The sequence below is a fragment of the Amblyraja radiata genome, chromosome 2 (assembly GCF_010909765.2).
Source record: "Amblyraja radiata isolate CabotCenter1 chromosome 2, sAmbRad1.1.pri, whole genome shotgun sequence".
Classification (NCBI taxonomy): Eukaryota; Metazoa; Chordata; class Chondrichthyes; order Rajiformes; family Rajidae; genus Amblyraja; species Amblyraja radiata.
In genome coordinates, this window is record NC_045957.1 from 16,962,710 (window position 1) to 16,987,771 (window position 25,062).

The window sequence follows — 25,062 nt, forward strand, 5'->3', positions numbered from 1 at the left end:
CACCTATCTTCATATTATCCCCGAACTTGGCCACAAAGACATCAATTCCATGACCCAACACCGACCCTTGCGGAACACTGATTGTCGCTGGCAGCCAAACAGATAAAGCCCCGTTTATTCCCATTCTTTGCCTTCTGCCATTCAGCCCTGCCAATTTACCCATGTTAGTATCTTCCCTCTAATCCCAAGGGCTCTCATCTTGTTTAGCAGATTCACGTGTGGCAACTTATCAAAGGCCTTCTGAAAATTCAGGTATATAACATCCATTGATCTTCTTTGTCTATCCTGCTATTTATTTCTTCAAAGAATTCCAACAGATTTGTCACACAGATTTGAAACGCTTTTTTCACACAGAGAGTTGTGGCTCTGTGGAATTCTCTGCCTCAGAGGGCGGTGGAGGCTGGTTCTCTGGATACATTCAAGAGAGAGCTAGATAGGGCTCTTAAAGATAGCGGAGTCAGGGGATATGCGGAGTAGGCAGGAATGGGGTACTGATTGTGGATGATCAGCCATGATCACATTGAATGGCGGTGCTGGCTCAAAGGGCTGAATGGCCTACTCCTGCACCTATTGTCTATTGTCTATAGTCAGACAAGATCTCCCCTTCACAAAGACATGCTGACCAGCCTATTTATTATGTGGTTCTAAGTACTTGGAAACCACATCCTTAATAATGGACTGTAAAATCTTATCAGCCACTGAAGTCTGGCTAACCGGCCAATAGTTTCCACTCTTTTGCCTCACATCCTTATTACCCCATGGAGTAGCAGTTGGAATTATCCAATCCTCTGGGACAACTCCTGACTTTAGTGATTCTTGAAAGATCACTACTAACGCCTCCACAATCTCTAAAGGTACCACTTTCAAATCTCTGGGGTGTTGTCCATCTGGTCCAGGTTTGTACTAAGTAGGTACAAATGCATTTGGAGAAAACCCTCCTGTAACAAGTGGAAGGTTCCAGAACTCTGGTGATACCCAGGTGAGCTCCGTGTCCAAGTCTTTATTGTTTTCTGTTATTTCTAACACACGTCCCACCCTGGTCATTCTTTCTTCTCCCCACTCCCGTCAGGCAGAAGATACAGAAATATGCACCATCAGATTCAGGAACAGCTTCTCTGCCACAGAAGACAATGGAGGCCAATTCACCGGAATGTTTTCAAGAGAGAGTTAGATTTAGATCTTAGGGCTAAAGGAATCAAGGGATATGGGTAAAATGCAGGAACAGGATACTGATTTTAGATGATCAGCCATGATCATATTGAATGGCAGTGCTGGCTCGAAAGGGCGAATGGCCTACACCTGCACCTATTTTTTAATGTTTCTGTGTTTCTACAGTATGTCACCAAAGTGTTTACTGCCTATCCTTAATTATCCTTGGGAAGGCAGTAGTGAGTCATCTTTTCACCGGTCATTGATTGCCCTGAAGAACGCATGCAATGTTAAACTAGGATTAGGATAACTGACTTCCAATTAACAATCTAAGTATGAAGGGTGCTATGGAGTTGTAATGCCATTTCAACAGATGAAAACACCACGTAATCATTATCAGGTACCAAAACTGATACAAAAGACAGAAGATCATTGACGAAACAAGTGAAAATGGCCAGGGGACATAGACCTGATGGATATCTGCTTCATTGCCCTGGGATTTAGATGGCTAACTTCCCACAACCAACACCATCTTAACGGTGTGAGATATGACCAGTTTTCCTCTTGGTGGCATTGACTTCAACTTCACTACATGTGTCTTGATATCAAGATGAATCATCCTTGCATCACTATTACTTCAGCTTTACTGTTAATTCATAAATTCATGTTCATGTTAGAGGAGCCGAATTAAGTCATTCGGCACATCAAACATGGCTTATCTGTCTTCCCCACTCAACCCTATGCTCCTGCCTTCTCCCCATAAACCCCGACACCTTTACAAATCAAGAATCTGTCAATCTCTGCCTTAAAAATATCCATTGACTTGGCCACCACAGCCATCCACAGATTCAACACCAATTGACTCAAGACATTCCATCTCATCTCCTTTCTAAAGGTACATCCTTTTATTCAGAGTCTATGGCTTCTTGTCCTAGACTCTCCCAGAAGTGGAAACATCCTTTCCAGATCCACTCTATCCAGGCCTTTCATTATTTGGTAAGTTTCAATGGTGGTGGTTGGTTGAAATAAAGAAAGCACAGCAAATGGTTGTTGGTGGTGGTTGGTTTGAAATGGCAAATGATTAAAAGTCTAAACTTGACAACTTCCCGTTTGCACTCTATATTGATTTTAAATAAAACGCTACCACTTAAGGCTGTGATTTTTGGCCATCTTAATCAGTCCCCCGCTCTTCAGTTGCAGAGGATTCTTCCCATCAAAGAAAAATAAAAGTGTTATTAGTGTTTAAAAAATGTTGAGAATCTCTTTCCTGTCAATCACGCCACGAAGGCCACACCCCTTCCGGTCAGAGGGGGAGGGATTATAAAACCTGGAAGTGTGGGTGTGGCTCAGTCTCTGCAAGATGGGGGAGGGAGAGGTCACGACTCTGTCTGAGCTGTGAATCAAATGAACACACTGAATGTCTACTGAAATGTGAGTGTGGTTTTATGTGGTGTCTTGTGTGGTTTTATGGTGGTTTTTGGTGGTTTCAACCTGCTTGAAATGGTATCAAACTGCATTTGAATTTGGTGGCCTAGCACCCTGCATGAAATGGTATGAAACTGCATTTGAATTTGGTGGCCTTGCACCCTGCTTGAAATGGTATGAAACTGCACTTGAATTTGGTGGCCTTGCACCCTACTTGAAGTGGTGAGAAACTACACTTGAATTAAGTGGCCTTGCACCCTGCTTGAAGTGGCATGAAACTGCACTTGAATTTGTTGGCCTTGCACCCTGCTTCAAGTGGCAGGAAACTGCACTTGAGTTTGGTGGACTTGCACCCTGCTTGAAGTGGTATGAAATTGCATGTGAATTTGGTGGCCTTGCACCCTGCTTGAAGTGGTAAGAAACTGAACTAGAATTTGGTGGTCTTGTACCCTGCTTGAAATGGTAGGAAGCTGCATTTGAATTTGGTGGCCTTGCACCCTGCTTGAAATAGAATTTCAAGGAACAGCTGTGAGTCAACTGCCAGCCCACCAGTCGTGAGTGAGCTGCCACAACATCAGGCTTGAGTGACTGAGCTGCCACCCCCAATAATCCATTTGGCCCACAGTGTCCATACTAGCCCTCTGGAAACCAATCCCTTCAGCCCACAACACCCATACTAGCGCTCCAGAACCCCCCCCCCCCCCCCCCTGGCCCCCAAAATTGGAATTGGTGGAGAGGTGGAATATTTGTCCTTAGTAGCGTATGACGTCACAATAAGATCTCATTTACATAAACTGCCCGTACATTTACACACAAAAAAAGAGATTTTAATTGTGTGTGGGTGGGGGGTGGTATCTCATTTACAATTTAAAAAAAAAACTCGCTTTCCCAATAAAAGCAAGCTGGACATACACACAGACACAGACACAGGTACAGACAGGGCCTGGAGGCACGCTCCTTCCTTCCCATCCCACAGCTCAAGATGGAAGCCTCAAAAATTCACTGATTGACTTACATTTATTTTTAAATGCCGTGCACGCTGGACACAGGCACGGACATCGACACAGACTGGGCCCGGAGCCACACTCCTTCCTTCCCCTCCCGCCGCTCCAGACTGGAATATTGCATTGGGGGAACGAGGCCCAACGGTTCCCACTTGGAGTAGAGTGGGGAGAGGGGTTATGGAGGGAGGTAGTGACTGAGGGTAGGGGAAAAGAGAGGGAGGGAGTGGGGGAGGGTAGGAGAGGGGAAAGAAGAGGGAGGGTGAAGAGGAGGGGGAGGGAGTGCTGGGCGATAAGAGGAAATGAGACACGCCTGCACAGTTGGGGGCTATGGGTGAGTAGTGGAATATTGCATTGGGAGAACGGGTGAGTGGTGGAATATTGCATTGATGAATGGGGCCCAATGGGTCCCACTTGGTCTAGTATATATATATATCTATATTACTAAAAGTCTGATCTTGACTGCTTTTGGCCCACTGTGCTGCGATTTCCGAGAGAACGGCGCCACCTACGGCCGTCATTTTTGGCCAGCTCGATCAGAGCCCATGTCTGCCTTCCTGGACCAGAGTATTTTTCCCATCGATGAAAAATCTGGGAGAAATTAATGTTTAAAAAATATTCACCATTCTATCTGCTGCCCCTGCTGGAGGGACTATAAAACCAGGAAGTGGTGTGCCTCAATCAGTCTCTGCAAGCTGGAGGGCACTCTGAGCTCTGAATGACACTGAAGAAATGTCAACACAACTGTGAGTAAGTACCCTTAATGTGGTTTGAAAAAGCACTGCCTGCAAATGGTTGTTTGGGGGGGTTTGGGTTGACGTAAAAAGTCAGTCTCTCTCTCTCTCTCTCTCCCTCTCCCTCCCCCTCTCCCTCCCCCTCTCTCCTCTCTCTTCCACCTTCCCTCTCCCCCCCTCTCTCTCCCACCTTCTCTCCATCCCCCCTCTCTCTCCCACCTTCCCTCCACCCTCCCTCTCTCTCCCCCCTCTCTCTCCCACCTTCCCTCCACCCCCCCCCCTCCATGCACCCCACCTCTCCCCCCTCCCCTCACCTCACCCCCCTCTCAGCACACCCCTACCCCCTTCCCTCCACCCTCCTCTCAACCCCTCTCTCCCCCCTCTCCTCTCCCCCTCTCCTCTCCCCACTACCCTCTTGCCTCTTCCCTCCACCCTCCCTGCTCCCCACCTCTCCCCCTCACCCCCCTCTCAGCACCCCCTCTCAGCACCCCCTCTCTCTCCCCTCATTCTCACCCTCTCTCTCTCCTCCCCCACCTTTCCCCTCTCACCCACCCTCCCTCTTCTCCACCCCCCTCTCCATCGTGCCCCTCTCTCTGTGTCTCTGTGTCTCTCTCTGTCTCTGCCCCTTCTCTCTCTGCCTCTGCCCCTTCTCTCTCTGCCCTAACTCTCTACCCCCCCCCCCTCTCTAGATGTGACTGCAAGTTGGGGGCTATGTGTCAGTAGATAGGGTGGTTATGGGGTAAAAGGAGCAAATTAATAATACTAATATAATATCAAGGGGGTAATTAGCGTGAGTGCGGGGAGGGGGAGGGGGATAGTTAGTGTGTGTGACGCTGCATGCCGCCTCCCCCCCCCCACAACCGCACATTGGGGGAACAGACCCAACGGGTCTGCACTTGGTCTAGTATATTACTAAAATTCTCATCTTGTTTGTTATGTCTGTGATCCTGTTCCTGAAATTATGCCAAAACGGTACACGATATCACTACAATTTTTGGCCAACCTTACTCACCATTGTCCTCTGGTGTGTTGTATCAAGTTTCATTCAGATTGATGGTATATTTTACAAATCATCACATTTTAAACTTAAAAAAACACAGACAAAAATCTTTTCAATCTGCACTGGCCATTAGCAGTGACATCACAATCGGACCTCATTTACATAAACTGCCCATCAGCAGTGTTCCACCCCACAATGACATCACAATGGGACCTCATTTACATAAAAAAAAACTGTTAAAAAAAACACAGCAGCTTCCACCGCACGTATGGAGGGGAGAGGGGTTTATGGAGGGAGGGAGGGTGTGACTGAGGGTAGGGGAAAGATGTGGGAGAGGTCAGGGAGGGAGGGGATGAGGTGAGGGGAAAGAAGAGGGGGAGGGAGTGCTGGGGGGTGAGGGGGAATGGAGGAGGAAAGGGGCAGGAAGAGGGATGGTGAGGTAATGGAAATATATATCGCAAAGTTATTAACTTTAACTTAATTTCTGCCGTTAGTGCGGGCCTGTCGGCCAAGCATGCGCAGTTGGGGGCTGTAGGTCAGTGGCGGAATATTGCGTTGGGGTACCAGACCGCCCGTGAGACCGGTTTACTAGACCACTTGGTCTAGTAAATTAATAATTTCAAGTGGAATATAAAGTGAGTTTCAGTAAGCACTTTTTATTAGCTCTGCTGATTCCATCTTCCATTATTTTGTTTCTGATTGAGAGTAGACTGTTTGGTCAGCAATTGATCTGCATGGGTTTATCTTGTTTTATCTAGAAATTTAGCAGATCCTACCAAACTTCTGTAATTTCAATGGGAATCTGGGATAAACAACATTTGTTTATCTGATTGCCTTTTACATTGGAGGGATTGTCCCTTCTGCCGGTGATGAACAAAAATTCTTCACTCAGAATGCGAATAATCTTTGGATTTCTTCACTGTGGGACTGTGAAGGCTCGGTCACCAAGTAGATTAAAGACAGTTAATCAATAGATAATCAGTGCACAGTGGCTTGGTCCCATGCTTACCCATCCGAGCCTAACAACCCACCATCATGTTCCTGACTTGTGCCTTGTAGATGATGGAATAGCTTTCGGACATCAGGAGGTGACTCACTTGCAGCAAAATAACCTGTCTCTCTTATCTGCTCCAGTTGTCATGAAATTGATGTAAATGTATGGTCCTGTTGCATGCCTGGTTAATGGTGATGCAATGTTAGATGCTGGCATGGGTTGTGAGGAGAAGCTTCAAGGACATATGGGAAGGCTATGTGAATGAGCTAGGGCATGGCAAAAAAAAATATAATGTGTAAAAATGTAAGAACCATTTTGGTTCAAAAGCTGTTGGTGCTAAGAAGGACCTATATGCCTTTGCACAGAAAACACTGAAAATTAATCATAAAAAAGTCATGAAAAGTAATCACCATGAAAAATAATAGCACGCAATTAGGAATCGTTATGGAATGTTGACTATTATGGCAAGATTTGAGTGCAGGAGTGGTAATGTCTAACGGCAATGAACGAGAACCGGTGAAATCAGATCTCGGCCATTGTATACAGATCTGATCAAGGAAGAACTTGCAATTCAGGGCATGAATTAAAGGATCACAAGATTTATTCCTGGAATAGTGGGTTTGTCGTATGAGCAGAAATTAAGCAGATAGGGCTTATATTCCCTGAAGAACTGGAAGATTTTATTGAAATGTTCAGAGCAAAATGTTTTAGGGTCTCGACATGGTAAATACAACTATGATTTTTAGCCTGTCTAATGTATAGTTTAGTTTAGAGATACAGTGCGGCAACAGGCCCTTCGGCCCAGCGAGTCCGTGCTGACCAGCACATTAATACTATCCTACACACATTAGGGAATATTTCCAATTTTGACGTCAATTAGCCTACAAACCTGTATTTCTTTGGAGTGTGGGAAGAAACTGGAGCACGAGTAGAAAATCCACACAGGTGACGGGGAGAACATACAAACTCCATTCCGACAGCATCCGTAGTCAGGATCAAACCCGGATCTCTGGCGCTGTAAGGCAGTAACTACCGCTGCACCACTGTACCGCCATGGCTTTATAGTATAGCTTCTTTGCCTTCACCTTGGGAATATTTTGAATTCCCTATCCAAGAGGGCTGTGGAGGATCAGTCATGTAAGTATATTCAAGATTATTGGATTTTGAGAGATCAGGGATTTGGGATTCATGCAGGAAAGTAGAGCTGAGGCAAAAGATCGGCCATGGTCTTAGTGAATGGAGGTAAAAGGTTCCTGTTTGTCATGATCTCATGACTTCAGTTAAGTGGCCAGATCTAGTTTGATTTGGCTCAATATTGTATCCTAGCCAATATTGCCTAAATCAATAGAGAGACAGTCTGAAGAAGGGTCTTGACCCGTAAAGTCACCCATTCCTTCTGTCCAGAGCTGTGGAAGCCAAGTCTTCGGGTGTCTTTAAAGCAGAGGTACTTGATTAGTAAGAGTGTGAAAGGTTATGAGAACGAGGCCAGAGAATGGGGTTGAGAGGAAAAAATAGATTACTTATAATTAAATGGTGGAGTAGACTCGATGGGTTGAGTGGCCTAATCCTGCTACTATGTCTTATGGTCTTTTGAATCTTGGGGTCCAAGTCCATGGCTCCCTGAAAGTGGTAACACGTAGATAGAGTGGTAAAGAAGGCATATGGTGTGTTGCCTTCATTGGTGGGAGCTTGGAGTATAATAGTCCGGAAGTCATAATGCAACTTTATAGGTCAGCTCGCATTTAGAATATTGAGTGAAGTTTTGGTCATCCCATTACAGAAAGGATGTGCACGTTTTGGAAAGGGTGCAGAGGAACATTACCAGAATGATGCCTGGATTTGTGGGCACTGCCCAAAGGGAGAGGTTGGACTGACTTGGAAGCTAGTTCTGCTTGCAAATTTACTCTGGAGCACTGAGGTTGAAGGGACACCTGATAGAAATATATAAAATGAGAGGTATACTGTAGATAGAATGTTTTTCCCAAGATGGAAAAATCAAATACTAGAGGGCATAGCTTTAAAGTGAGAGGGGAAAAGTTTGAAGGAGATATGTGCAGCAAATTATTTTACATAGAGGGTGGTGAGTACCCAGAATATACTGCAATGGGTGATAGTGTGGGCAGTTACCTATAGTGGTATTTAAAATACTTTTGGATGGCCATATGAATATGCAGGGAATGGAGGGATATGGATTATGTGCAGGCAGATAAGAGTTGATCGTGGCATCACATTTGGCACAGACATTGTGGGCCAAAGGGCCAGTTACTGTGCTGTACTGTTCTCTATCCTATATTTATGTAGCCAGGGCCCATTTTGATTGAGAAAAAAAGGTGAAAATAATTAAAAGAAATTATGGAAAATTAGATTCATAGCTGAAGAATGATATTAAGCAGATATGGTTCCCTTGGAACATCCAGAGGTCATGAGTGTCACCACATCAAGGCAAGTGGAATGAAGAATTGGCTTTTTGTTATTAGTTAGTTGCATAGTTCCAGCAAACATAATTAAACATATGCTATAAAAATACCAATGTCATCTTGCATTAAATACATTTATTATTTTTAAAATAAAGTCACATTAAAATACAAATTTTGATGATATGTATTGAAACTGAAAACAGTTTTGTTTCTGTATCAATCAATGCATGTTAAAAATGAAATGACTTAAGTTTTATCTTATGGGTGCACATCATTTTATGAATAAGACTATTTCATCATGGAGAGTACAAAATTACAGCCCATCAATTAAGGGGCTATTCATTTCCCCGGTTACCATTGATACGTCTGAGTGTTATCAAAATCCTTTTATTACACTTTTATTCATGACAACATCTCAATGTTCACATTACATATTTCTTAATATAGCAATAAAATGACATTTGTTGGGGAAGACATAACAACTATTTGCTGTAACTCACACCAGTGATGGATACAATATTATTGACACCTGCAGGCAAATTAAAATAACTGTCAACCAATTAATTTTATTCTTTCGTGTTTTATTAATGCCTTTGGATAAAATCTTGTATAACCCACTCAGGAGGGGAACCTGCAGACGAAAAAGTACACACTTGTTAAAATCACCTGATGATTAGATTAAAGATTAAAAGTGTACACAATAAGCTGTCATTTAATACGAGCTAGTTTTATTTTTCACTCATTGCTTACCAGACGCTGATGAACGTTTTCCCATGAGTCCAACAAAGCTCTCTAACTTATGTCCTATAAAACAAATTACAAATAAGCTTATCAATTTATGTTATTGATCCTACAATGTGTTTATCATTAAACTTTCAATTCTCTCTCCTCAGTGACAATGCATTTTCTTTTCATTGACTAACCAAATAATAGTCAGAAAAGTTGCATGCAATAATCTACTTGAGTGATTATCACATTACATGAACTAGAATTTCTGATTTTAGTTTGGATACACTTCTCTGTTACATTATTACTGACATAGAAACATAGAAAATAGGTGCAGGAATAGGCCATTCGGCCCTTCGAGCCAGTATCGTCATTCAATATGATAATGGCTGTCAATATGTTTTCGGACATATTTGGATTCCATAGCAATTAAATTTATTTCTAATAATTATTCTAACAAATTCACATATCACATTCGTGGTATAGAATGATGAAGTAGACTGAAAGTTTAGATATTGAGTTCCCCTTGGAAGGTCAATACTAACCATCCAGACAATTACTCAGTGGTAAGAGGAAACTAGTCATAAGAAAGAATCCCTATTGCCTGTGAGTTGTACAATGGACTAGAAAAACTGTATTGAATTAGATGTACTAGGGTAATGGGTATTTGCGTCAGAGTCGACGTATTTGACCGGTGAATCTAAATTTGTCTAACCCTTGATAGTAAAGTGGCTCCTATTATCAAGGTGTAAGAAATTGTCCCTAGATTCGGTATTCTTAATTGGCTTTATAATAAAATTGACAAAATATGGAAATTAATTGATTACATTTGAACAGCTGGGAATTCCACAGCAATTGGATTGAGGTGTTATCGACCACAAGCTGTGGAATGAAGAAGGTGAGACGAACCCCCAAATTTAAAATATTAAATTGAAGGCTGAGACTGAATTTGGTTGAATTGAAACATTCCTCATGGTTTGCTTTAAATAAGAGTCATGCCTGTAGGGAAATCTGGGCTGAACCAAGCTGAAATTTATATGAGAAACCATCATCAGATATACATTGAAGAACATTGTGTAAATACGGAGAGGGCTGATTAGTGTTGATCCTAGGATAGGAAAGATTATATTATGGGATAGAATAGCGATAGTAAATAGAAAAAGGGAATGTGACTGACAGAATAGTAATAGTACAGTGGAATGTATGGGAAAGCATTAGTGCATGAATGGTAACTTGCTTTGTTCCAAGTTTTCTTTGGAATAATAGGTTCAACTATGGATAGAGTATGGAAGGATCAACAACACAGATGGAGGGGATTCGCGCCCACCAAAACTCGGGAGGTGAAGACTCATCAGATGGAAATTGTGAAGCTACGCCCACAAAAACTTGGGAAGCTTGATGAGATTCTGGGAAGAGACATCATCATCTTGTTGTTGTTGATGGATTGATAATGCAATAGTCATCCATGTATATCTGATTATCTGATTATTAGGTTATCACAAATGATGGTTTATCATTCATGATAAAAGAAAGGAATGTTAATCCTGGCTAAATTGGAGCAGCCATGGTATTAAAATTGAGTTAGGGCTTATGTGCTGCTAGGCCATTTTGGTCATTAAATGTGCCTTTGCAGAACTGAGACAAGCTGCTGAATGGTGCTAGTTTGTCTGTGACCCAGATAAAAACTGCAGAGAAAGAATGGGACATCTGCAGAGGTATTTCAATAAGGTGTAAAATGCATGGAACTGAGTGGGTCAATGCAAACCAGATATACATAGTGTAAATAATGTTGCGAAGCCTTATTTGGATAGTTTTGTGTGGGTTGTCTGAATCCTAAGGCACATGTTGCATTATTCATCTATGTTAGCTTCTTTCTCGAAGCTCCTTTCGAATACAATATATTAGTTACTATGTTATTGGGTTAGGGAACTGTCAATCATGTACTGTCGTAATCGATATGTGTTATATGACTGTACAGAGACCACCTCCATGTGGTTCAGCCCCTCAAGGTTCGGGGACCTATAAAAGGTATTTCCCACGAGGTCCTGTGTCAATCTTCTGGAAGAACGCTTGGTACTGCGTGACCTTTTGGAGTGTCTCTGCTTGCACGAGGCTAGAAGGGCTTGGCCAAGCAGATACAAGGGTCGAACCTGCGGTGGTTTGGTATTGTATAGGGGTGTTGAGATGTGTTATCCAAAATAAAGTTTAGTTGTTCAAGTGCTTGATTCAATATTTTATTGACTGAAACTAGACTGACTGGGGGAGCTTAGAATAAGCTATTTATATATTCAATGGGTTGGACCAAATCTGTTCTCATAAGAAGGTAGTAATTCCCAAATCTAAACTCCAATGGACACTGGGGAACATATAGGATAGGATAGGGCTTATTACAAATACTACACAAAGTCTGGAGTTTAGGTTGTGCAGAAGTGAACTTAACATGGAAATTAGGAAGAGGTGGACGGGTGTATAAAAAGGCAGATAGGTTACTTTCCTTTATTACCCAACGTATCAAGAAGGGAATTGTATAAGATACGTGTTTGACAACAGCTAAAGTACAGTGTATGATTCAAGTCAGCACATTACAAAAATAGTGTTGTAATATTTGAGAGGATCCAGAGGAGATTTTAGGGGGATGTTGACATGGCTGAAAATGTATACTCCTGATTAAGCTGGGGTTGTTTTCTTTGGACTGTGGGAAGATTTATTGGAGACATATAAAAGTATGACAAACATGGTCAGGTGAACCAGAAAGGACAATCTCATTTGACAGGCAGGTGATAAAATAATTGGTGTAGATGTGTATTAATCGGCAGAAGAATTACAGGGAAGTTGGGGCAATTATTTTAGCCAAAATGTTTTCCGTTTTGAACTCATTGCCTAAAATGTGATAGAGATTAAAACCTTAATGACACCTAAACGTACTTGTATGAATATTTTAAGAACCATAACTTGCTATTCAAGATGCCATTCTGCAAAATATTTGCCATCAATGGAATGAAGAGGTGTGAGCAGTGTGCTGGTAATGGTATATAAGATTATGAGAGGCAGAGGGGAGGTAATCAAGCAAAATCTTATCATCATGGCAAGGGTATCAAAAACAAGAGAACAATTTTAAGGAGAGAGGAAGGAGCTTTGAAGGGAATTTGTAGAGTAAGTTACTTTTACATAGGAAGTGATTGATATCTGGAAAAGACTGTCAGAGAAGGTAGGGGAATCAGATACAATTATTGCATTTTAGAAGCATTTAGTAGGTATGTTGCAAAGCCTACCTGAAGCGTCACTGAAAATCTGTCCCAGCCCGTGTGCGCGATTTTGGCGCCGTTTAGAGGGGGGCGGGTTTAAAACGCGATTTTCCCTAGGCTGTTCAAATCGAGGTTTTTCAGCCTAGTTAATTATTAACGAAAAATCGCTGGAAGATTCCGTAGCTGGGGCTATTTTTAGCTTTAAGGGATTTATTTACTTGTTATAGTAGGTTAAAAATTAACCTCTAAACCCCCGACCGCCGACAACGGGTCGGATCTCATACAGGGGAAAACGGAAGGTATGCTGTTTATTTTTACGTTAAAAAGGGCTTCTTAAGATCCCTTTATACAAAGTTTAATGTTGCGAGTAGCTAATTTGGGCCCCATTATATCCAGCAGTATTTTTCTGGGCATTTGAGGGCACAAATCTAGCGCAATGTGAACGTTCTAAACCAGCGCGTTCACAGGATCCCACTAGAAAGCTGATTTAAATGGACTTTAATTTACAGCAATTGAACACTAAATTCCTTCCATTTGGTCTATAAATTAATGTAAACGAGATTTAAAAATCATGTTTTATTGTATTATTTGTGAATATTATTTGGACACAGGCTATTTAAAAATGTTAATCATTTATTAAGAAATGGATAGATGTTTAGATCTAGTAATTGAAGTCTGAAATTAGCTACAATTGGGTAACTAACTAATTATATGCTTTAATTTCAGGTCATCCAAGTAAGATTATTTTATATTTGTTTCAGAATGCTTCAATCTGTGATAACTGAAAATTTCATTCAGTTCTCTTAATTTTTAAGAAAGTTATGGGCTATTTGACTGTCCACGATCACAGCTTTTTTGTTATGTCCATAGAAAATCAATAGGGAACAAGATGCTAATTTCCGAGTATGAAAATGGCCATAACTTTTTAAATACTTGAGATATGAAAGTGAATTAGGTGTCAAATTAAACTTCTTTTTATGCTTTATCTGATGGGATAAATTGCAGACTTGATTTTTAAAATCTCAAAATTTTGTAACATTCCTACATTTAGGAGGACACTTAACCAGCTAACGGATAAGATCCTAATGTGAGCAACAGGTTTGACATGGACATCATGGGCTGAAGGGCACATTTCTGTGAATCTGTGACACAATACACTCCATCGAACTCACAATCATTTTTGTACAATGCTAAAACAAAACAGTACAACCAAGGAAATACAGTTCTAACAAATCACTGATCATAAAATCACATATTACTCTCACCAACATGCTGTACAAAGAACCCCCCTCCCAATTTCACAAGCGAAACCAAAGAAATGAAGAATAGATTTACCAATTGTTCTGAAATGCTTTGCATGCCTCTAGTGAGTTTTCTATACGCTGTGTCTGTGTGTTGGGGGGGAATGGTGGGAGGCCTATAGATCGAATGTGAGAATGGAGTTGGAGTGCGGAAGGTGCAATGTCAGGACACAAATTTGAGAGTAAATCACCTTAAAACACATATGGTCCAATTAATTATTCCACTTGTATTAGATTAATATTATTATTAAGGAAAAATGAGACCGGGTTCGTCTGTTTGCGAATTTCTGAGACCAAATGGTCAGGTTGGAAAAGGATCACTGGAAGGTCCATACATGCGCAAATAAATTGGGATGTGTTTACATGTTCTATGGAACAGCTTTTGATATAGGTAAACAAACACATTTTTTTTCCTCTACATGGTTTGGTTTAGAACCTCAAAAATCAAATGCATCTAACTACTTTACCAAGACTATTTAATTCAAGGATTTTTTTCATGTTTTACAGTACTGTGTAGCTATCTACAATAAGTTCACTGTCCTTTTAAATGAAAGTAACCTCTACTATCAAGTTTGATTATTTGGTTATTAATGAACCATTACTTAAAACATTGTCAATGGCCATTTGTATATTCCATAAGAACAATGAAATGTAATAGTCTGACTCCTGTGCTATTTCAGTGTTAAGCAAACTTCTTTATTTCTTTCAAAACGCTTTTGAAGATCAAGGATATGGCATAACAAATTAAGGGCCCAAAAAAATATTTAAAACAACACTTTAATAATGAATGTAGTCCATTAAATTACAATTAAATAAAACATTTTTTACAGTATCTATTTCGATGTTCTCAGTTATTAACATGTTTTTCAAAACTTACTTTTGCGAGTCAATGGCTTGTTCCCTGGGGAAAAAAAAATATTACTTTTCCAACAAACCTACAACAAATAGGAAGCATTGTTTTAGATTAAGAAGTTGATCCTGAAGGATCTTTTTGGCTAATTATAGATTTGCACTTATAATGCATCTCTTATTAATGGTTATAAATAATAGATGACTAAGCTATGAATCTCCTGAATTTGAAGAAACAAGGCGTTTCAATTTATCCAGCTGAAATATTTTCACTGAGATACAAACCCCCAGGAATTCATATACTCCTGATATGTTTAATATACTTTTGGGAAGAACTGCTCCCTCCCAGAGACCTGGGAGTGAATGCAAAAGTAGGATAACATAGAAATCGTGATGGCCGCATGGACTTGATGGGCTGAAGGGCCCATTTCGAGGCTTGTCTTTCAATCAATTCAATCAATCTTTGTTTTTATTGACAGAAAAAGTAACAATAATTCCCTATTTTATTCAGTATATTTAACTTGGCCAAAGAAGTTGCCCATTCATTATCTTGACAAAAACTTGTACTACTGACTGCACTCGCTGCAACATCTAACGTGGGCATTCTCTTGTTCTTTGGTTGCCTCCCAAAGATGTGAGGGCTTGTCGGTTAATTGACATCTCTAAATTGCCCCATATGTGCAGGGTGTGGATGAGATGGTGGAATAACATCGAACCAATGTGGGCCTATGGGCCTATTTCCATGCTGTGACAATGACTTCTGGCTTTCTATATTTATCTCGATACTTGCCAATGAAAAACTTGCTGTCACATATGCACTACATTTATGGCAACTGCTGATAATATTGTTATTATTAACAGCTAGATCTGGGCCAGTATTATGAAGGCACACATCTTTGGTTTTAGGTACACAAAAAAGCTGGAGAAACTCAGCGGGTGCAGCGAAGGAAATAGGCAATGTTTCGGGCCAAAACCCTTCTTCAGACTTTGATTATTTGACTTACGGTAACTGAAGTTACATAACATTACATTATATACATGTTGAGGCTCTATAAGGTGCTGGTAAGGCCGCATTTGGAATATTATGAGCAATTTGGCACCATATCCGAGGAAGGATGTGCTGGCTCTGGAGACCATCCAGAGGAGGTTTGAGCAGATTACCTGATCCGGAATCAGCGAGGTCAGCCATACATCGGTCATTCAGAGGATGTTGCAGTCCCTTATGTCCCGCTGGAATCTGACCCTCGCCCTGAGGTCATCCAACTTGTTCGTGTGGCTAGGTTCAGCTCCAACTCGATAATCACGTTTGCTGATGACACTGTGGTGGTGGGCCTGGTCTCAGACAACGATGAGAAGGCCTACTGGGAGGAGGTAGCTGATCTGGCACTGGTGTCAGGACAACAGCCTCCTCTTGAACATCAAAAAAACTAAGGAGCTGATCGTGGACTTTAGGAGGGCACATCATCCGAGGACGTACACACCATTGAGGATAAATGGGGATACTGTGGATAGGGTGAGCTGTTTTAAATACCTGGGATTCCACATCTCTGAGGATATGACATGGACATCACACGCTGCAGCACTCATGAGTAAGGCAAGGCAGCGCCTTTACCACCTTAGGTAATTGAGCGTCTCTGAGGATCCTCCAGTGCTACTACTCATCGCCTGTGGAAAGCATCTTGTCCGGAAATATCATGATTTGGTTTGGGAACTGCTCTGCCCAGGACAAGAAGGCTCTGCAGAGAGTAGTGCGTTCGGCCGAACGCACTATGGGAACTTTACTCGCCCCTCTGCAGGAACTATACATCAGAAGGTGCAACTCCAGAGCCAATAAGATCATGGGAGACCCCTTCCACCCCTGCAACGGACTGTTCCAGCTGCTACAGTCAGGCAAACGCCTCTGTTGCCATGCAGTGAGAACGGAGTTTGCTGATGACACTGTGGTGGTGGGCCTGATCTCAGACAACGACGAGAAGGCCTACCGGGAGGAGGTGGCTGGTCTAGCACTCTGGCGCCAGGATAACAGCCTCCTCTTGAACATCAAAAAAACGAAGGAGCTGATCATGGACTTTAGGAGGGCACATCATCCGAGGACGTACACTCCATTGAGGATAAATGGGGATCCTGTGGGTAGGGTGAACTGTTTTAAATATCTGGGAGTCCACATCTCCGAGGATATGACATGGGCATCACATGCCTCAGCAAGGCAGCGCCTTTACCACCTCAGGCAATTGAGGAAACTCAGATTGTCTCCGAGGTTCCTCCAGTGCTTCTACGCAGCGGCGGTGAAAAGCATCTTGTCCGGGAACATTACCATCTGGTTTGGGAATTGCTCTGCCAAGGACAAGAAGGCTCTGCAGAGAGTAGTGCGATCGGCCGAACGCACTATGGGAACTTCACTTGCCCCCCTGCAGGAACTATACATCAGGAGGTGCAACTCCAGAGCCAACAATATCATGAGAGACCCCTTCCACCCCTGCAACGGACTGTTCCAGCTGCTATGGTCAGGCAAACGCCTCCGTTGCCATGCGGTGAGAACGGAGAGGTTGAGAAGGAGTTTCTTCCCAGAGGCCATTCGGACTGTAAACGCCTATCTTACCAGGGACGAACTCTACTGAACGTTTTTCCTTCCATTATTTATTATGTAAAAGAATATGTGTGTTATGATTGTGTTTATAGTTTGTTTGGTTGTTTGTCTTTTGCACAAAAGTCCGCGAGCATTGCCACTTTTCATTTCACTGCACATCTCATATGTGTATGTGACAAATAAACTTGATGACTTGACTTTACAAGAATGACCCCAGGAATGAATAGGCTAATCTATGATGAGCGTTTGTGAACACTGGGCGTGTACTCGCTGGAGTTTAGAAACTATTTTAAATCTCTTTCCTCGACGGAGAAGCGTTTTTTTCCCGGATTGTATCTCCGTCCGCGCTGCGGCCTAACATCAAGGTGCTAACGGCCTCTTGCTGGGGATCAATTTTGGGACTTAACATCGTGGAGCTGGTGGTCCCTTTGTTATGAATCGACCTCGGGAGCTCCAACTGCGGGAGCCTGCGGACTTAACATCGCGGAGCTCGTGGTCCCTTGATTATGGACCGACTTCAGGATCTTCAAGCCGCAGGAGCTTCGACGCCCCGATCACAGGAGCGTCGATCGCCCCGATGTGGGACCTTCGATCGCCCCGATGCGGGAGCTTCGATTGACGGCTGCGGGAGCTTCGATCGCCCCGACTGCAAATGATTCGACTGCCCCATCCACTGGAGAATAAGGAGGAAATAAGATAAGACTTAATTGCCTTTCATCACTGTGAGGAATGTGAGGAGCCGCTGTGGTGGATGTTTATGTTAACTTTTATGTAGTTGTGTATCTTGTTGCTTTTTTCTGGCATGACAGTCTGGTAAATCAAAATTCACTGTACCTTAAATGGTACACATGACAATAAAGGACCATTGAACCATTGAATAGTGAAAGGCTCAGATAGAGTGGATGTGGCGAGGATATTTCCACTTGTGGGACATTACTTTAGGAAGGAGATGACGAGAAATGTCTTTATTCAGAGGGTGGTGAATCTGTGGAATTCTTTGCCACAGAAGGCTGTGGAGGCCAAGTAAGTGGATATTTTTAAGGCATAGATAGATAGATTCTTTATTAGTACAGGTGTCAGAGGTTATGGGGAGAAAGGAGAATGGGGTTAGGAGGGAGACATAGATCAGCCACGATTGAATGGCAGAGTGGACTTGATGGGCCGAATGGCCTAATTCTACTCCTATTCCTTATGACCTTACGATAACCATCAACTTGAGTTGTACTTAACATTTTGAAAGAAAAACACCCGTTCCTGGTGAGAGTTCCTATTTATAAATTGGCAAATTTTACAACAGGTATTCAGGAAGATTTATGCATTTTGTCTTGTCTACTTTTAGATGATTGACGTTAATGATGTAAATATATATACTACATATAATTCATCCAAATTTACTGGATATACTAAAAAAGATGAGAAAGTTGCATAGATTTTACAAGGAAATATGAGGATAAAACAAATTATCAAATAATTTGGCAAATTAAACATAAAAAAAACATTGGTGGGGAAAAAATGATATGTTTTTTAAATGGCAGGAAGCAAAGAAATGTTAATGAGCAGAGGGATCTTGATGTGCTTATTCATGAAATGCACAAAGAAAACATAGAGATATACCAAATAATTAAGAAAGAAAATGACATGGTGAGGGAATAGGACCTTGAAGTTCAAAAGTAAGGAAGTCTTGTCATTGCTTAGAAAAGATCAGTAATATTCTGTTCAGCTTTAGCCTCTAAAACAAAAGAAGGAATGATTTACCTTTAAGTCAATGCAGTGCGGATATAGTTGGCTACCTCCTGGATGAGAAGGTTGCCCTTGAAGAGAGATTGAGGAAAAACTTGCCCATACTCGCTGAAATTTACACCAGGTAAGAGGCAATCCCTAGAGATATTTGAGATTCTCAGAAGAATTGACAGGATAAAGGGAGACTACAGAACCTGGGTGCATGAATCAAGAATTAATCTAGAATGGCTTAGCCATTTTGATCTGAAATGTGGGGAATTTCCTACCTCAGGCTGCTGAGGTTCCATTATTGAGCATATTCAACCGATTTTGAAACACGATGGGGAAAAAAGGGACATGGTATCGTCAGAAAGTGGTCTTGAGCACAGTATCAGCCATGATCCAAATCGGTATTGGTATTGGTTTATTATTGTCGCGTGTTCCAATATATAGTGAAATACTTTGAATATGGAAAAGGCTCAAGGGGCCAGATACTCTTTACTAATAAGCAGCACGATCAAACAGCTAGACGTATAACTTAGGTTTATCACCTGGCACATAAAACATTTATTCTGACGTGGTGATCTATTGCTCAGCTTGGCAGCCAATCAATTATCTACATGTAAAATCACACGAGATCATCGAAGACAATCAGCACATTCACCTATTACAGAGCTAAAAGAGATGAATATTTTGAAGAAATGATTGAGTGAATAAGGTCAATGCAACTTTTGCATATTGTTTTCAGAGGAAATTCAATATGGTGCCATGCCTCAAATAATAAACATTAAGGTGGTATATCTATATGAATGGAGATTAACTGATGAATATAAAACAGAATTGGGGTGAGGGAAGGGGAGGGGTATTGGAATTGCTTTATTGCCTTGGTTGAATGTCTTCACATCTGTCTAGTTATGCAAGTATGCCGTTGTGTTTTGGTTATTTGAATAATCTACTCAGAACAAATAATAATGGTAATGGATTAAAACATTTAGCTATTTTCAGTAGGAAAAAAATAGAATGGTTTCCCAAAGAATGAGAGAAATCAGATAGAATAGATGGTGAAGGATAGTTTGTGGTAATAAGTAAATGAATAAACAATGTAAAGGATGGCATTGGAAGAATTAATCCACACAAACATTATTAGAACATGGAATAATTTACCATTTCTGGATACTAAGGTAAAATATAATATGTTGAATATTTATTTGAAAAGAGTATAAGATAAATGGAAAGGACATTGTTTGAATTAGTACGTACAGTCAAGACCTCAGAACGGCTATATTTGATTGTTTTAAGTTGTGCAGCTTGTATAATTAACTCAATTTAAAGATTGATCTCTCATGTTTGGCTAACAGGCTTCCTTCTGCAATATAATTTCCCTAAACATACTTATATTTTATAATAATAAACAATGTTCCTATGCCCTACTGAAGACAGAACACTTGAATAGTTTTATTTTACTCGCAGACTCTGCATAGGCAACTGAGTGGAAAATTACGCTATTATGAGTTCTATTCCTTTAACAAAACAGCTCGTTAAGCTTTGTTGTTTTCTGACTACGTTCCTCCCGCATCACACCATCCCCAGCTGACAAGATGATCAAACAGTCTTAATGATGTTGAGTCATAATTTATTATTGTGGTGCTCCCGCTCAAAATAACTAAAAGGTGGAATTATTTGCGAATGTTTCTTCTGTGGTAAATCACTAAAATGAGCAAACGTTGTGTAAGCTGTGTGATGTTACTTTTGACGGTATCGATCGAATGGCTATATATTAACATATGTGTTTGTTCCAGAGATATGCCATGACTTGTAATGTGCAGCTCATAAGAGCGTCTAAATGCATATTGGTACAAAAACACTCCGTTGTTGGTCTCTTGACGGTGCACAGAGGAAGAGCCAATAGCAACTGTATCACGAGGTGTCAACTCGCACCCAGTTGTACAAAACACTGCCCTTATGAGGATTCTGTATTTGCAGCCATAAAAAAACACGACGGAAAGGAAGACTAGGTGTTTGCCACAAAGGCAATGGGTTGTGCATCACTTGGTAGACTGCAGATCACACTTCATGTGCAATTCTCAATTCCAAAATCTTGAAACATCATGATTCCATTAATGTAATAACAAAAAAAGGATTTCTCCCCAATGGCGTATATTTACTTCTAAAGTTGACCATTTGATTCGGCATTACTAACAACGCACAACCAAACACAATAAAGACGGTGATTTGAATTGGTAGAATAGATACAGCAAGAATAGCGCTTGGATTGGAATACAGGTACTTGACATTAGTTAAAGACTATACCATGATGGGCATCCCTGGAGAGAAGGAATAGCTGACGTTTCGGGTCGAGACCCTTCTTCAGAGTCGACCCGAAGCATCACCCATTCCATCTCTTCAGAGATGCTGCCTGTCTCGCTGTTACTCCGGGATCTTGTGTCTATCTTTAGTGTAAACCAGCATCTGCAGTTCCTTCCCACACATCTATATTTCTTTAACAATGGTATCTGTAACAACGTGTAGAAAGGAACTGCAAATGCTGGTTTATACCGAAATCGACATAAAATACTGGAGTAGCTCAGCGCGTCAGATAGTCTGAAGAAGGGTCTCGACTCGAAACGTCACCTATTCCTTTTCTCCAGAGATGCTGTCTGACCCACTGAGTTACTCCGGCTTTTATGTCTATCTTCCGTGTCTATAACAATAGTCCAGAAAGTGTAATTAAACAGCCCTCTGAAACACTTGTCGCTGCATCTGAACGAGGGTCCGCAACCGAAACGTCTTCGTCCAATTCCTCAACAGATGCTGCCTACCTGACCCGCTGAGTTCCGTCCAACTGTTTAATTTTACATGTACCAACATATTTGATAATTTGATTGAGTTTGAAAAATACAATGTTCAAATATATAAGCAGATCAATAATTAATTGTTTAATATACCCGGTCGATACTGTAAGGCGCGAACCGTTCTCTTTTTTGTTATAATCGCCTTGCTGTGACATCTGGTAAATTTATGTTGCATAGAAAATCTGATTTCTATGCATTGTATGGCATTGAAATGTTTTGGGGTTTTTAGGTTGACATTAATGACAGATGGGTAGCCACCGCTGAAACATTGCTGGAGGCAAATTCACAAAAAAACTGCTTTACCTAGTGATCGCCTCCCCATTAAGCCATAGAACTGCGCTGGTCGCGGTTTTCTGGTCATTCGGCGCAGGAGTTCCCTGACAGAGTTCGCTTTCAGTCGCTTCTCCTGAAATAAAATAATATTGGAGAGCACGGGTGTAAATCAGTTGTCAGGACGCACTGGAATGCCACCTTTAGCGCAGGGAAAACGAAAATGATCACATTTAACCCCATCATCCGCTCTATGATCCTAGTCTCTGGTTTCAAAGGTTTTACCTCAGGACACCACATTGCAATGCGGCATCTCCAAAGAGGATCCCCCTCGGTCCAGGCTCTGTGCCACTTGGTTCATCTCCAAGCGCTGCTTTTTCGGGCAATCAATGTGCCAGCATTGACGTTACAGTGAAAACAACCTTTAGGGTACTGCCCGTCTTTTACAGCATAACTACACTTAAATGGAATAAAACCTACAATGAATTATCGTCACATTGATTTGATCAGAGATGGTCTGAGAATAATTCTAATAAACGGGTTCTGATGAAAAGACCCAGGAGGTTAGCTCCTGCTTCTCCATAGGTGCTGACTGACCGAATTGCCAGCCCTTTCTGTACTTATTTCAGATTTCCAAGTTCGGCAGGTTATTTGTGTGCTGGGAAAGTCCGATTCTTCCATGAAGATTATTTGCACCGTGTTGTTCTGATATAATTGATTTCCAATCATTGCGATTTTACATCTATTTATATTTAACATTTTAAACTCCCCGATGATTAATCTCTGCCAAATTTAAATATAGCCCATCTTTTCCCAAAACATATATCACTGTCTTATTTATCTACGGGGACGAGGTTCCATCGTTGCTACGTGTTGCTACTTACGTTATTTCACTTAATATTAACGTGTTGCAGCCAAGATGCAATGCTGGGCTGATGTAGGACTTTTAAAAATTGTTTGACAGAATGTGGCCAAATGATAATGTAAGGGTGTACTGTTATATACTCTATGCTCTGGTACCCAACTGGGAATGCCTACTCGCTAAGGGAAAATGAATTGGGTTTTGCCAAGCACTGCCTTCATGCACTTGGAAATTTTATTCCAAAAGGGCGATTTGACCGCTTACAATTTTATCCAAAGTCTGAGTGTCCCGATCCGTCTTCGTAAAATCCCGTAAGATTCAGCTACCGCCCAATATTGATGAAACCACAGTGCTTCTCCACAGCAATTAGGGTGTTTTGCGAATCGTTAACAATTCGCCGGTGGCAGAAGATTTTTGGACCATATTTTGTTGCATATAAACACAAAACTGTTTTCAAAACTGGTCCTACAAGTGGCTATTACACATCACGAGTCTTTAAAGATTTTAAATACGAGCGGGTTGCTGAAAACAACAGAGCAAATGTTCATTCGAATTTTAGTGACTTCGAACATTACCTGGCTGTGATTGTTGGCAATCCAATGTGATGTGTCTTCATTTGGAGAAATCTCTTCGCAAAAGACTTCTGTCAGAATCAGGAGGACTGCAGTCAGTGCGAGCAACCGGTGGCTCCTCATCTTGTACACGGGAGCGGATGGTGGCCGCGACGGGGCTCCGGCTGTGAGAAGGAGTAGTCGCGGAGCACAAGTAGCGACAGTGGCAGTAGGAATGTCAATGCGCTCTCTCCGCTGGTGTCAGGGTGTCCACCAGCTGGCCCCGGTCCAACTCGTGCTTTTCCGTCCGATCCCGGAAATCGTCGAGATCCTTCCCCCACCGGCTCGGAGTCGCTGCTGACTACACGGGCATAAACTGCAGATGCTGCTCCCTCTGATGGGGAGGAGGGCAAGGGTGGTCTTCGTCAAGACGCAGTGTGAACCTTGGCGATCCAGAGCCTTGGAATGGAAGTCCAGTTGACTGCTGTGCAATTTATATCCCGGAGCGAGGCGAGGTCGATACAGTGCAGGTATTTCACTGGTTCAAACATCGCCCTCCAGGGCATCGAAGGTGAACGAATCTTCCCCCAGTCTGACGAAGTAAATTAAAGAATCAATCTCTGAGTGCAGAAATGTCAAGGTCTATAATTTCCTCCAGTCTGAATACTTAACTCATTTCTCAGATATGAGTAATAATGTGAAAGCATGCCCAGGCCGACGTCAGTTTTCTCATATTACTTCGATTCCGTGAAGCTGATGGCACGGGGTCGATCATTTAATGATACTTCCTTTTAATAACTGTGATTCAATTGCCGAAAAGAAGGAAGCATTTTGAACAAATAGATGTAACAATAAAAACTATTTTTTGAAATAAATGAAAATGTAGAATACGACGTGCCTGATTTTCCGTGTGGCAATGTGTATGAAAGTCGCTGAATTAAGGAAATAAACTGCAATTGAACTGCAATCTCGACATATGCGTCTTATAAATTAAATGTTTGAATAACTACAGTACCGAATAACACACACATCGTGTTATTACCATATTCACGAATTTGCACAATGATTTGCATTTACTGTTAATTTCCTGAGACAACGTTCAATTTATTGCATGAATTTGTCGTGGGAGTTCATATTTTTCAGTAGTTATTTTATACTTGAGAAACGCTATACTTAAAACGGTTCTTAACTCCATTCACAACATGATACTTCGGATTCATGCATTACGTGTGCCAATACCCTTGACAGAATATTATTGTATGTCAATTACCGAGGTTAAATTCTTGAGGATGTACAAAATAAAAAACCTCAACGCAAAAACGTATTTAATACATCAGATTAACTGCAGCTAATGAGTGTGGATATTCATGGAAACATAGA

The 25,062-nt window shown here is 41.5% G+C and overlaps 1 protein-coding gene across 2 annotated transcripts; it reads right to left on the reverse strand.

The window, feature by feature from the left end:
* Nucleotides 1–8,840: 8,840 nt before the first annotated feature.
* tac1 (tachykinin precursor 1) lies at nt 8,841–24,246 on the reverse strand. 2 transcript variants are annotated; one of them, XM_033042220.1, is made up of 5 exons: nt 23,707–24,167; nt 22,303–22,405; nt 14,870–14,893; nt 9,471–9,524; nt 8,841–9,351 (listed from the first exon to the last, which is right to left on the reverse strand). In XM_033042220.1, exons 1-5 carry the CDS (start codon nt 23,824–23,826, stop codon nt 9,305–9,307), a joined length of 348 nt encoding a protein of 115 aa, XP_032898111.1. In that variant the 5' UTR covers nt 23,827–24,167; the 3' UTR covers nt 8,841–9,304. The 2 variants fall into 2 exon arrangements, with proteins under 2 accessions (XP_032898111.1, XP_032898117.1); XM_033042226.1 differs by lacking the exon at nt 14,870–14,893 and having other exon boundaries at nt 23,707–24,246.
* Nucleotides 24,247–25,062: the final 816 nt, after the last annotated feature.

Excerpts from the sequence above, each read along its gene's own strand:
- tac1 (XM_033042220.1), bottom strand. The coding sequence starts at position 23,826 with ATGAGGAGCCACCGGTTGCTCGCACTGACTGCAGTCCTCCTGATTCTG. Across the intron at positions 14,894-22,302 it reads AATGGGGAGGCGATCACTAG|GGAACAAGCCATTGACTCGC; the intron begins GTAAAGCAGTTT and ends TTTTTTCCCCAG. Across the intron at positions 9,525-14,869 it reads CAAGCCATTGACTCGCAAAA|GACATAAGTTAGAGAGCTTT; the intron begins GTAAGTTTTGAA and ends TTTGTTTTATAG.